This window comes from Aythya fuligula, chromosome 7 (genome assembly GCF_009819795.1).
Source record: "Aythya fuligula isolate bAytFul2 chromosome 7, bAytFul2.pri, whole genome shotgun sequence".
NCBI lineage: Eukaryota > Metazoa > Chordata > Aves > Anseriformes > Anatidae > Aythya > Aythya fuligula.
The window spans coordinates 5630048-5643209 of NC_045565.1; the positions used below are offsets into that span (position 1 = coordinate 5630048).

A 13162-nucleotide genomic window follows, 5' to 3' on the forward strand; every position below is an offset into this window, starting at 1 on the left:
ACACCACCCACACATCAGACCACGCCCCCTCCCACCAGACCACGCCCCCCACCAGGCCACGCCCCCTCCCGTATTTCCCCGAGTACACGCGCATTCCCGTAACACCCCCCCCACCCCCACCCCCACCCAGGCGCCCCCCAAAAAAGCAGGCAGCCGCAGCCCGTTAATTAACTCGCAGCTCGTTAAGGGAACGAAAGGGACAATAGGGGCGCGGCGCGGCCCCGCTAGGGCCGGGGCAGGGTGAAGTCCCAGGCGGTCTCCTGGGCGCACTTCCACATGGCGCGCATCAGGCGGGTGAAGCCCATGTCCTTGGGCTTCTCCAGGCCCCGCATCAGGCGCTGCTTCATGATGGCCACGAACTCCTTGTTGCTCAGCTCGCCGTTCCCTGCAGGCACCAAGGACGAGGTTACGGGCACCCAAACCCACGGCCACGCGCCCCAAACCCACCGCCACGCAGCTCGGGGGGCGGCAGCCCAGCCCCAACCCGGCCCCACGCAGGGCAGGGGGGATTTATTGAAGTTTCTCCTTTTAATTTTTTCTTCCTGCATTGCATCCAAATGCAACTCGGGGCAGGGAAGCTCCCCTGAAACACCAGGAGGGGAGCAGAACTGCCCCCAGCTCTGCAGGCATACAAACAGCCACAGAAAGCCTCAAGCTCTGCGCCTGCTCTTCCACCCAGTGCCTACCTGAGGGTGGATTTGTTGCCTGACAAATCCACCCTCAGCTCCCTTGCTATCAAAATATTTTATCAGACCCCACGTGTGGCTGCAAATGGAGAAGGCTGGGAGATCCCTGGATTCCTGCTGAGCTCCAGGGTGATCATCCCATCAGAAAACGCCGCGGAGCAAAATAAAATAGATGCAGCAAAGGCACAAGGCAGCAGGTGGGGCTGAAGCCACGGGGACGGCAGCAGAGCTCAGCCAGCCACCAGCACCGGGCAGCTACTGATGACCTTTTTCTGTATTCCTCCTCCTCAGCTCGTGCCGGGAGGCTGCTCACTCACCGTCGCAGTCGAAGAGCGCGAACACCACGTCGCACACATGGTCAGAGAGCTCCACCTTCGCCACCGTCCTGGCCACCTGCTGCATGGTCACTGCAAGAGAACAAGGGCAGGCGGTGAGTGCCACCCAAAGCCCCGGCTCTGTCCCCAGCCCGCCCAGCACCAGGCTGGGCAGCTTCAGCCAGCAGCAGCAGTCTGTATGTCCTCAAATAGAAACATGAATTTCACAGAAACCTTCCTCAGAGGTGCTGGACCAAGCCCCAACACCGTTTCCCTGCGGTGCAGGTCCTTCCGACTGCAGACCAGGTGTCACAGACCAGGTAAATAAAACCTGAGCGAACTACGAGTGCCATTTCTTCACCGTTTTTGGAAAACAAAACAGGTGCTGTCTGGGGAAAACGCCTCACAAACCCTTTTCCCATTTGGATTTTGTGCTGGCTGCATCCAGCTGCATGCAGGGAAGCCCCCAGGATTTGATGCCATTAAATATTAGTTTTATAACCTGAAAGCTATATGATTTGGGTGTTGTTTTATGGGTCATTAAAATACACTTTCACCATCCTCTTTAGAAGAGGCTAGCTTAATTCATCACAGAAGACAAGCTGTCCAGCTCTAGCTGCTCGGTGCCATCCATTTTTCCCCGTTTCATTTTAAACAGCACCTCTAAAATCCTAATAATCAGTTTACTATATCAGCTTAGCAGCAATTTGACATAAATGACCCTTTTTTTATTTCCTCCTCCTAATAAGATGAGCAATTTGTTGCTTTTCACTACGCAACCCTACAAGAAGTTGTCCTTCTGAAAGGATGCAGCCCATTTATTCCCTGTTCAATTTGCAGGTGAGATGCCCAGGCTAGGTGAGCGTGTGTGGGCAACGTGCAGTGCACAGACAATTTCAGCATGGGAGCACAGATTCCTGCTGCAAAATCCAGGCATATCACCACAGGTTAATTTGCAGCTCCATTTGGACCCCAGGAAAACGCCCTTCATGCAGCTGATGCTGCTGGAGCAGCCACGCTGAGGCTTTTTCCCAGCTGGGCTTTCTCCCCCCTGCTTTACGCAGTGTCAGCATCAACCAGACCTTGCCCTGAGGCTTTCCAGAGCTGGTGGGCTCCTGAAAGAAGAAAGCAGCCCGAAACTTCCCCAGGCTTTCCTCTTCCAGCCACAGGGCTCCTAGAGCAGTGGCTGAGGCTCCAGCACAAGTTCATTAATCGCAAGTAATTAAACAGCAATCGTGCTGATTTACCACCTGCGTGTAGACCTAAATACTCCAGGAATACATATTCCATGACCGGGCAGTTGCTAATTTACTGTAGGTACTGAGAAAATTGGCTTTGCTAGGCTATTATCTCCTCACAGTACACTGCAGAAGCAGCAGCACATCCATATTTCATGTGCAGCATCTCTTGCTTGTTTTTACTTCTAAACGAAAGGAAAAACCCATCGGGTTCTTTTAACTTCCAGCCTTGAGATGCAATGATCTAAAGGAAAGAGCACAGATGATTCCCCGAGAAGTCAAAGCTCAGGCTGTGGACACATGCAGGAAGAGAGGTGACACATCTGGCTCCCTCTGCAATTCCACTGCCCCAAAATGCAAGACCCAAGGAGCAGAGTTGGACTTTTTTTTCCACGTTTTTGCACATTTAAAATAAGTTTGTTTTAATAGGCACGTCAAATCTGGAAACACAGCCGTAATGGCTGAGCCCCCAAAGGAAACGTGTGGTGAGATGAAGAAGGACAAGGGCTGGGCTAGTCAATCAACCACGCCACGACCAAGCTGCCTGGGAAACACCCAGCTCTGAGGTTATTCAGCCAGCTCCTCAGCCACACTCGCGCTCTGGACAATGGGTTATCCGAGCAGAGCTGCTCTGGAGACTTCAACACTCAGACAAGGAACTTAACGGGCTCCCGAGGTCAGAGCCAGTGAGAAAATTCGGGTGCCACTACTCGTGTTTTGGAGCAGGAATGCAGCATCTGGCTCTCGTTTCTAAACAAAGCCCCTTGTTTTTGAGCAAAGCCAAGACAAGGCTTGAGCAGCACCGTATGGGGTCATGGAGACCCCTATGGAAGAGAATTTGCAAAACTTCTTACTGCTTGTCATTTCCAGCAACTTTTTCAAGTGCATTGTAGAAGAAGAAAAGACGCTGCTCCCAAGATTGGGATTAAGAACCCCTGAATGCCTGGGCTCCAGCACCAGAGCCCGTGGTGTACCCACCAGGCTGCTCTGCCTCTGCACACACCTGACAGGCCCCCTGCAGCTGGCCCAGCACTCGCTGAGCATCTGGGCCCTCTGACTGCCAGCTGGGGCGGCAGGAAGAAGACTAGAAGAGCAAGGCGAGCAGCAGGCCTCCTTGTGTGCAAGGACAGCCATGCAGTGCGGTGAAGCCCCCTGCTCATAGCTCAGGCTCCATCACAAGCATTAGCTTGGAGCCACCAAACACCACGGACTTGGTTGCCTGCAAGATGTCCCGGCAATAAACAGCTCTTGCTGATTCTCAGGGGCTGTGTGAGTGCTTCTTCTGGGGGGAATGGGCTAAAGTGGCCCCAGGGGAGGTTTAGGTTGGATATTAGGAAGAACTTATTTACCGAAAGGGTTGTTAGGCATTGGGATGGGCTGCCCATGGAAGTGGTGGAGTCACCATCCCTGGAGGTCTTGAAAAGACGTTTAGATGTAGAGCTCAGTGACCTGGTTTAGTGGGGGACTTGGTAGCGTTAGATCAGAGGTTGGGCTAGGTGATCTCGGAGGTCTCTTCCAACCTGGGTGATTCTGTGGTCTGTTCAGGCTATGCATTTTGCCATTTTTCTCTCTGTATGTAAAACGAGGGAAGTATAACACCTGAAATCCCTCTTTATCCGTGCACTGCAGAAGTTAAACCTCTCTTCACAGAGGAACTGCGGTCTCAGGACATTTTTAATCCATCAGACTGGGCTTGTTCGACCCCTCCTTAAACCCAAATACAAGCTGTGAACTGTGCTGCCTGCCTCTCGAGTTTTAATACCTTTATCAAGCGAGGCTCCAGCCATGTGGTAAAAGCTCAACGCCGTGTCCACATCATTTATGTTCTTCAGAAACGTGAAGAAGCTCTCCACCTCCTCAAACGTCAGCCCCTAGGATGGAGAAAAGAGGGACTTAGTGATGAGAAAAGCAGACTGTGACACTGCTCGGGTAACAAATGACAAAGGGAATCAACCGCTTGAGCTTGCAGCTGGGGTCCAGACACTGCTACAAGCAGGTTCGTGTAGGCACACATGCCCGAGTGAGCTTTGCTGCTGGTGGCAGGGCTGGATGTGCTTGCTCTACTTCCCCACACAGCACTCAGGCTGGGAAGTGCTGCAGCTGAAGGCAGCGACCCCTTCAGCGGGACCACCAGGAGCTGCAGCACCCAAACTGCGCCCTCGTGGGCAGGAACAAGCACCCAGCCTGGGATTTATCAGCTTGTCAAGGGGAATTCAGGCTCAGCCTCCTCCTGTTCCACCTAGTGGGAGGCTGATGCATTGAGACACTGCAAGTCCCGACTGCATAACACAGCAGGGTTCCGTGCTGGGGATGGAAGAGCGCACGCTGCAGCTGGGGCTGCGAATATAAATTCATGTCATCTGTTGTAACCCTGCTCGAGCCGTTCCCAACGACTTCCAATCAGGGCAGAAGCGACCTGTCTTTTTTTTTTTTTTTGAAATATAAATCACGTTTTTTTACGATCTTTTCCTACAGACACGGTGCCTCTGGAATTGTAAGCAGAAGAACTACAGACAGTTTGCAACCTGCCTAGGAGTATTCCAGCTCATCCCTGTCCTCAGCGAAACCGAGCACGTGGCAGAGCACGGCCAACACACGTTGCACAGCACACCAACAAGTGCAACAGCAGGCTTTGGGAGCTGGATTCATGGGTGCAAAGTGCACACATGGACAATGTATAGGAAAAAATCCCCACTTGCTGTACAGGGAACTGTCTTTAAATGTAAACCTGCTTTCCAAGCGGTGTGCTAACAGCTGCATGGCAGAATTAAATGATATTTTTCTTCTGCCAGGACAATATAGCACATACTTTTGCACAAGATACTGCAAAGATTCCTGTTTTGAACAACGTATCTACAGGAGAAAAGATCTTTGCAATTCAGACACCCATCTCCAACATCTCCCTGCTGAGCGTGGGACTGAGCAGAGCACTACAAATTTGGAACCCCCGAGGGAACCAGGATCCCTGTGGCCACTTTCAGGCCAGCAAAAGGCCCCAGAGCTCAGCATTTCCCTGGATTTTCCAGCAGGAAATGGCAAATATCAAGGCCAAGCAGCTCATGCAGAAGCCCCTTGTTTAGTACCGTGGTTCCTGTTGTTTCAGCCAGCAACACGAAAAGTTTACATCCTTACAAATGTAAATTCCTGGTCCTTGTCACCAGTTAAAAAACCAAAAGCCACGACTCACGGAGGCATCCTGCTATTCTAGGCTTCTGTGTGGACACATTCTGAATCTCCACAGCAAAAACCCAGCTGATGCTACGGAATTCAATGTATGATTGATGAATTCGATCGCTGAGGCTGGCATCAGCATCTACTCCTTCCCAGCTACAAAAAATCGGAGAAGGGAAGGGGTGCAGAACCGTGCTGACAAGTTGCCAGCCGCGATGATCACCATCAGTCAGCAGCCGGGGAGGGGAATTCATCTGTTCCCTGTCGATGCGTCTGTCGGCGCTGCTTGGGCTCCTCATAACTCACTCGTGTCTCCACTGAAAGCCCAATAAACATTAACCTGCCAAAGGGCTCCCTCCCTGCTTCCTCAGGAGCGTTGAACTGTATTTGCAAGGTAACACTGGATTAGGAGGCTTGCCAGGTGGGTTTGGGGAAATTCACCATCCAAATCGTTGTCCTCCCGCCTGCTTTGAAAGAAATAAACACGTCACAGCCCCTGCTGCTGCTGACAGAGAGCAGGGTTGCAGCAGGGTAATAAACTGTGTGGATAATGATACATTGCTGCTCTGCAAGTGTGAAACAAAAGGATTTGGTAGAACAACTCTTCCTGCAAAACACATCAAACTGCTCTGAGCATCACGGCGTTCAGGGACAGGACGAATGGCGAGGTGGCCGAGCAGCCTTAACATCTCTCCGAGGTCTGGGACCCAAGGGAGAGCAGAGGAGAGCAGCAGCTCCATCCCTTTTCCCCAGGCGAGGAGCAGGCTCTGCAATGGCTCTGCACAGGGCCAAGTCCCACACGCAGAGGAAGCAGCACTGCTGCCACCAAGCTCCTGCTGCTCAAAGTGAAGCTTGCTCTCCAGATTAATCCTGCATCCATTTACAGAGACAGCTCCGCGAGCACAGCCCCGGATAAACGAGCTAGGAAGCTCAAAAGGCAATTAACATGGCTCTGGCTACGGCAGTCCTACTTCTGAAAAGGAAACTGAAGCTACACAAAAGCCCCGGGAGCAGCACCAGGATGGTGCCATGAAAGCACAGAAGCATATTTAGATGCAAAGTGCTGCACACAAATCTGCAAGGGACGGGTCTGTTAAAATACCCTGGGAGGGGAAATGCTTGCATAAAAAGGTTCTCTTCTGTAAAAGACGATGCAAGGTTGGGCAGCAGGCTGGGGGTTTCTGTGAACTGAAACCTGCTGAAACCCATGAGTTCAGTTAAAAAGTCACAGGACTAGAGAGACGAGACGCCTTGCTCTGAAGCTGGCTGTTCCCTACAAATAGGAACGTGACCTGGCTGCCTGGGGAATGAGGAATGAGGGGGAAACAAAAGCTCTTCCTCTGCCCCAGATGTCAGGTGTCTGACTGACACGTGGAAGGAAGGGAACATCTGCTGGAAGAATCCTTCCAAAAATAACGTCCTCTGACTAATTTCTCATACACCCGGCTACTGCTTGGTACATATATATAAAGCCACAGCAAAGACTTGACAGTCTGTGAATGTAACAGTAGAGCTGATGTTTTCTGTCACACAGGCATCACAGCTGCCAAGCTGCAAAGCACTTTTCCCTGAGAAATCAACTAATTCCTGCGAAAACTCAAAGGGAACAGAGGTATAGGAGAAAAAATCTGCAGTGTCTTGCTCAAAAATCAAGTCAACAGACTCAAAACTGCAGCCTCGGAAACACCGATGGTCAAAGAGCTTGGGAAGGGAGATTTCCCAGTATCGGCAGGCAATTTCTTCCATTTTTCCACTGGACGCTTTTTGGCTTCGCCTGCAGCATTTGCTGTGAAACAATGCATCATGAAGGCACCTGAGCTCAGGCCTCCCTGGGGTGTTAGGACAAATGAGACACTTCCAAAATACCGATACTGCTGACGAAGTTCTGCTTGAAATCAGCACTCTGGGGATGTCCAAAAGTGCTGAGCTTCTGTGCTGTGCAGGGAGAGATCAAAACTCGTTTGATGCTGTACGTTCAGCCCTGAAGGAACAGCGACCACTGCAGCTCTCAGCAGCACCATCTGGATCTGAGCACTTCCCGAGCTTTCCTGGAGCTCACAGAGGCCAAAAGCTTAATGTTTCTGACCAGTGCAATGTAAAAGGCTTTGATAAATATTAATTTTTGAGATGAGAAAACTCGCTTGCAGCAGAGGATCTTGATTTATCTTGATTTATCTTGATTTATGGCTTCCATGTTCACTCAGAACTCCTCCAGCTGGGTACAGGGAAAAGCCTCCACACACACAAGCCCTCAGATAAACCAGAGGAGGTTTTCACCTGGCTATGTACTGGAGCACTGTCATCAGGAAAAGTCCCTGCAACCAACGGGTGACAAGGAGCTGCCCTCAGGGGCTGTCAGAGACCTTTTAGCGCCTGTGCCCTGCTGTTTCAGGATGCCCAAGTTCTCCTCTGCAGCCCCAGCAGAACAGGAAAAAAGGTCACTGGTGCAGCTTTGTGTGAACTGAGGATTCCTGAACATCACAGGAGTTTAGGAGAGTTTTATTTACAGCCCCAAAAAGGGATTAAAAAAAAAGGACTAGACTCCAACACTTCTGTCCTGTAACACGCTTTGCATCGAGAACTGTCAAAAGATAAACACCAGGTCTAACGTCATCAAGAAGTGGCCCTAAAACAGTCGGACCAACTCAAAACACGGCAAAGACCTTCCCTCTATTCTCATTTTGGTTAACTGTATGTTTACAGCCTAATCAGCAACAGAACAATCCATCTTCACCAAAGCAACGTCCTGAAGTACCTCAGCACCCCGTGCTTGCCTTACCTGATAAAAGCACGGCCTTTTAGTACAGAGATTTTAGCCCAAGGTCTCTCACTAATTTAACTGGTACAGAATCTGCAGCCTTATTCCTCTCTAAATCACGGGTAATTCATATCATTTTTCACCTAAGTTCATAAACTAAATAATAAACTGCCCAGTCACAGCATCTAATTAAACCAAGTTCGAGCCAGTAACTAGGTACACTTCTTCAGCATTTATTCTGGCTCCAGACCCAGACTGCCATTTAGCAAACATAAGCTTTGAAAATTACAGCATCCATTTCAACAGGGACAAGCCCAAACCCTCATCAGGACACCAAGCAGCGCACTCCCACCTCCTGCATCAGATTTATCACCTGCAAAGTCAGCACGTCTCCCCACACTGCTTCAAAAGGCGCAGGTGCTTCTCTCTCCAAGACGGATTGCTTGCTGCAGAGGGAGAGATCCTTGCACATCAACCTGCTGCTTAGAGAAGTAATTTCCTTCACTCAGCCCTGTTCATGGCAAACCCCAGATCTTTGGGGTTTCTGTCCCTCTCTGCCACAAAGCATCATTCAACCCCACGCAGTCTGACACCATCAGTGTCATTTCTCCTACAAGCCTACCCACGGAGCTCATCTCTCAGCATGGTGAGGGGTAGCTGTCTCCTCCCCCCCAAAAAAAAGCTTCTCAGACTTGCTACCACCACTGACCTCTCCGTCTTGGAAGTGCTTCTTGAGCTGCTTCAGCATGACGGTGAGCTTCTTCGACTGCACCCCGCTGTAGGCCAGCAGCATGCTGCCGAACTGCCGCTCCGTGATCCGTCCGTCCACCGGGTCGTGCCTCTCGAACTGGAAGGGGGAAAAGAAAAGAAAACAGTGGTGTTAAAAAGGTTTGGTAACAAAAAATGAGCACCACAGACAACGCTGCTTATAGAAGAAATCCTAATACGTTTGAATATTTGCTTCCACTGGGACTGTTTCCATCACTGAATCAACATTTTCTTTCCATGGGCAAGTTCTTGAGAAGTTTTTGCATCTTTTCCTCCTAGTTTTATCTTACTGGGGACAGTATTTGTAGAGCTGGACTTGAAAAATCAGAATGATTATTTGAACCTGAAACTTAGCTAGTGCCCGCAGGTCTCCAAAAGGAGCGGAAAACAAGAAGAAAATACTAAGGTGCTCTTCACGCGAGCTTCCAGCTTGGACATTGGAATAAACACACAAACAACTGGGTTGTTGCAGCAACTTTTTCCTGCTTGCTCAAAGAGCTGTGCAGGGCTAAGCTAAGCATGCAGGTAGAAGTGTGATGATTGCTCACAGAGGGGGCTGGTAGCAAATAAACCAGGACAAAGAAAAAAAAAAAAAAAAAAAAACTAAAAATTAAGCCACGTTGCAGCTCTTCTCTGCTCCAAGCCCTGTACAGGTGTTCTCCTGGCCTTTGCTGCAGGGCAGGAGGGAAGAGCAACTCTCCCACTCTGGGCTTGGGCTGCGTTGAACACCAGGTATCTGCTTGAGGAAGAACGCAGATTTCATCTTCTCCCTCCTCTGTGGCTCTACAGACACGAAAGACCAGGCTTCAGCAGACTCTACTTTCACAGAGCTCAGCACTCAGAATCCTTTACGTGATTTCCTTAGGACATGTCAGGAGCCGTGCAGCTGCTGACAAGCCTGAGGATGCCACTTAACACCACAATTAGTTTTCCAGCTCCTCCAGAGCAACCCATTTAGCTCGAGAGCACTGCTGATTTGACACTACGTTGCTGGATACGTTGGCCATTTCTGCCTTATTTGCACTTACTTCCACCACTAACACCAAAGGCAGCACGGCACCCAGCTGAGATCAAGGCGGGAGCACAGGGATGAGAGGCAGCAGCTCTGCCCGCGGTGCTTCCATCCCCTGTGTAGGCAGAGCTGCAGAGACCGCTGACTACACGTGGGTCTCACGTGCATGGGTCTGTGCATCCTGGCCCACGGAGCCAGGATTTAGGAAGATGAACGAGAGCTGTTTCCAGCCAGGAGGATCTGCCTGACCTTAGGGACTTTGGTTTGAGTGGCCCAGGCAGGATTTGGGAAAAAGATGGTTCGTTAGCCTGCTGTCTGACGCAGGCCTTGGCATTTACTCAGACCACAAAACGCTGGCCTCTGCCCTTCTCGCGTGCTGGGGAAAAGAAAAAGCTCATCTGGGGGGAAATCGTGTGTTCCTCCTTACTAAGGAGAGGCAGCTGTCTCTGCCACGCTTATGAAGAAATTTTACAGTAGCCAAGAGGCAAAAAAAACTGTCTGCACTGTTTCAAAACCAGCACTAACTTCTATAACACTCTTAATTTCAACCTAAAAGACACGAACCAGCGCCCTTCTACCAGCAGCCTTCAAATACCCCAAGTTTTGGCACAGGAGGCGCTGCTGGGGGCATTTCCACCACCTCTCGCACAAAGAGAGGCTGGGCAGAGGTCAGCCAAACGTGCACCTTCTGCGTTTGGCCACTGCTCCACTTTTACAACATTGATTTAAAAAAATCTATAGGGTTCAGTGTTCCCCTCTGCCTCCTGGTGCTCGAGTTGCCATCAGCACCCATCCCACAGGGAGAGCCTCTCACAGCAGACCCACTGCAGGAGATGAAAGAGCTTCATTTATTGATTGATTTATCACACGGCTGGGAGATTGCTTTAGATTTATCTTGTTTCTGTTCTTTAAGATGTGAAAAAATACCTTATTGAAATTTCTTTAAAGCACAAGACAGTCCTGAGCCCTGGTTAACAAACCAACTCGTTCCCCTGCCCTATGGGCTCAGTGTGCATGAACGAGTCAAAACACCACCCAAAAATTATTCACGTTAAATGCAAAAGCTTGAAAACCAAGGAATAACTGTTCATTACCCTGTGTTTATCTTACTTTAAACGAATGTCTCCAGCATTTAACCAAAGCACTCCCAGGTGCCTGAAGTCAATAGCTGGCAGGCAGGCACTGCGCTCGCGTATGGGCAGGAACGCAGCGGTGCTCGACAGCCAAGGAAGGGGACGGGATGGCAGCAGCTGAACTGCACCACTGGTCAACAGCCAGGCTCCAACCTCGAATATAATCACCACTGAGCTGAGAAAAAGCGAGTCACCAAGCAATGGGTAAAGGAAGTTCAAAGCTTGCCAGCAGCTGGCGTTGGAGGTGCTGAAATTAATTATGGGAGGGATGAGCAGAGGAGATTGCTTAAAGAAAAATTCTGGCGAGAAGAAAAAAGGTAGTTTTTTGGCTTCAAATGATTTGTGACAAAAGCCTGATTTTCACTTCTAAAACCAAATACTCCCCTGGAACAGCCCATTCCCCAGCCACCTGCCTGGAAGCAGATGTGCTCACTTTGTTTTCTCCTGCCTTTCTTGAGTGTCTTTCTGGACTGCTGAACACCGCTCACCTGCTGTCTCCAACTTGAAAATGAAGGAAGGTGCAAAGTCCGGAGTGGTTTTCTTTTCAACATGCCATGTACGGCCTGTGAACAGCATTAAAAGCCCACAGGCACTTTGCAAAGCAGGACAAACTTCCCTTTCCCCAGGCAACCACGTCCCTTTGCCTTCATGCCTGTGACGTTACCGTGCAGGTTCCTTCTCCCATCACTCGGAGGAAAAGAAAACCCACGAGGAGGTGATGCAGGCCAGGGCATGCCGAGATCTATTACCAGCAAACAAGTTCCCTGATGGCCTTTTTCCCTTCCATCCATCTAAAGACACGAAAAGCACGGCCAAAGCCAGCGCAGGGGCAGCTCCAAGCACTGGGACACCAGGAGGAAGCTCCTGCTCTGCCCAAGGGCACGCGTGCTCACGACTAACAACACATTTTGAGTTACAAACTGAGGCTTAGGAGGGATTTATTCGCCCTGGAGGGTTGGTTATTGTGTCAGGACCACACCAAATGCTGCTCTCGGGTGAGCTGAGCTCCCAGCCACTGCCACTTGGTGCCAGCAGCAGATTCTGCATGTGCACACCCACACAGCTGCAACTTGCAATAAAATGTTTTGATATTCATTAACGCTGCTGTGATGCATGGGGAAACCCAGCGTGCTCCCAGAAGGTTGGGAAGGCAGGGGAAAGGGGCACAGCCCCGAGCCCCAGGAGCTCCCAAGGCCAGCCTGAAGCAGCTTCCCAAGCCTGGTGCATCGTTACCACACCTTAGGGCACCCTCTGCAATCATTAAAATGACTAAGCTAAATCTGAGAAGTGTGTTCAACACCACCTCTTCCTCCAAAAAATCATGCAGGAAAAAACACATCCACGTTTCTCTCAGAGAAACTTGTTACACATCTCAAACTACGAGCTTTTAACTCGACTTTCTGTCTGAATAAATGTGCCTAGCAACTTTTGCTTCAGTACATGGAGGAAAGGTTTCAAATGAGGAGAGCAGAAGGCAAATCAAAAGCGACTGTTTTCTCTGCTTCTGCACACCCTTAATTGCAGGGCTTCTCAGAGAAAGGCAGTACAAGGATCCACCATCAAACGACAGGCCCACGATCCCCCCGCTTCCAGCCCTCACTATTTATTTTGACTAGCCCCATCTACCTGCTCCTGCGGGAAATCAAATGCCAGCCTCTGAGAAGCACCCAGCCTGAACCAATTCAGAGGCAGCACTGTGAGAAGTGTCTTTATTAAAAAAAAAATCAAGAAAAAACTTCTTAAGCAGGGCCATCGGTTTCCTCTCCAGTGCCCGCTGCCGTGTAATGAGATGGCTCTGAGGGCTGACGAGCTGCCTGGGGTCCTCTCAAAAACCATGGGACATGGCAAATGCCACCACGGACTCAGGCCCCTCACCTTGTCAGTGCTGACTTGTCAGGTCTGAGAAACAGCAGAGAAGCCAGGAATAAGAGTTTATACCAAGGCTCAAGGCACAAGCAGCATCGTGTCTGTAGCAGCATGGATTTTGAGATCCCAGGCTCTGTAGGTCTCAGGCCAGGGCTGTGCTGCTGCTTTTCCTGCTCAGGGTCAGCGTGGCAGAAGGAGTCCTTCAGCCGCAGTACA

At 50.4% G+C, this 13162-nt stretch overlaps 1 protein-coding gene across 6 annotated transcripts in view; it reads right to left on the reverse strand.

Annotated features, from left to right (window-relative positions):
* Positions 1-163: 163 nt before the first annotated feature.
* Positions 164-13162, reverse strand: part of MICU1 (mitochondrial calcium uptake 1) — an 88000-nt gene continuing 75001 nt past the window's right edge. For all 6 annotated transcript variants that reach the window (XM_032190917.1, XM_032190916.1, XM_032190915.1 and 3 more), the window contains 4 exons: positions 8877-9014; positions 4001-4109; positions 1004-1093; positions 164-385 (listed from right to left, as the gene is read on the reverse strand). In XM_032190917.1, the coding sequence (XP_032046808.1) occupies positions 225-385; positions 1004-1093; positions 4001-4109; positions 8877-9014 (498 nt within the window). In that variant the 3' untranslated portion in view covers positions 164-224. The remainder of the gene's footprint in view (positions 386-1003; positions 1094-4000; positions 4110-8876; positions 9015-13162) is intronic.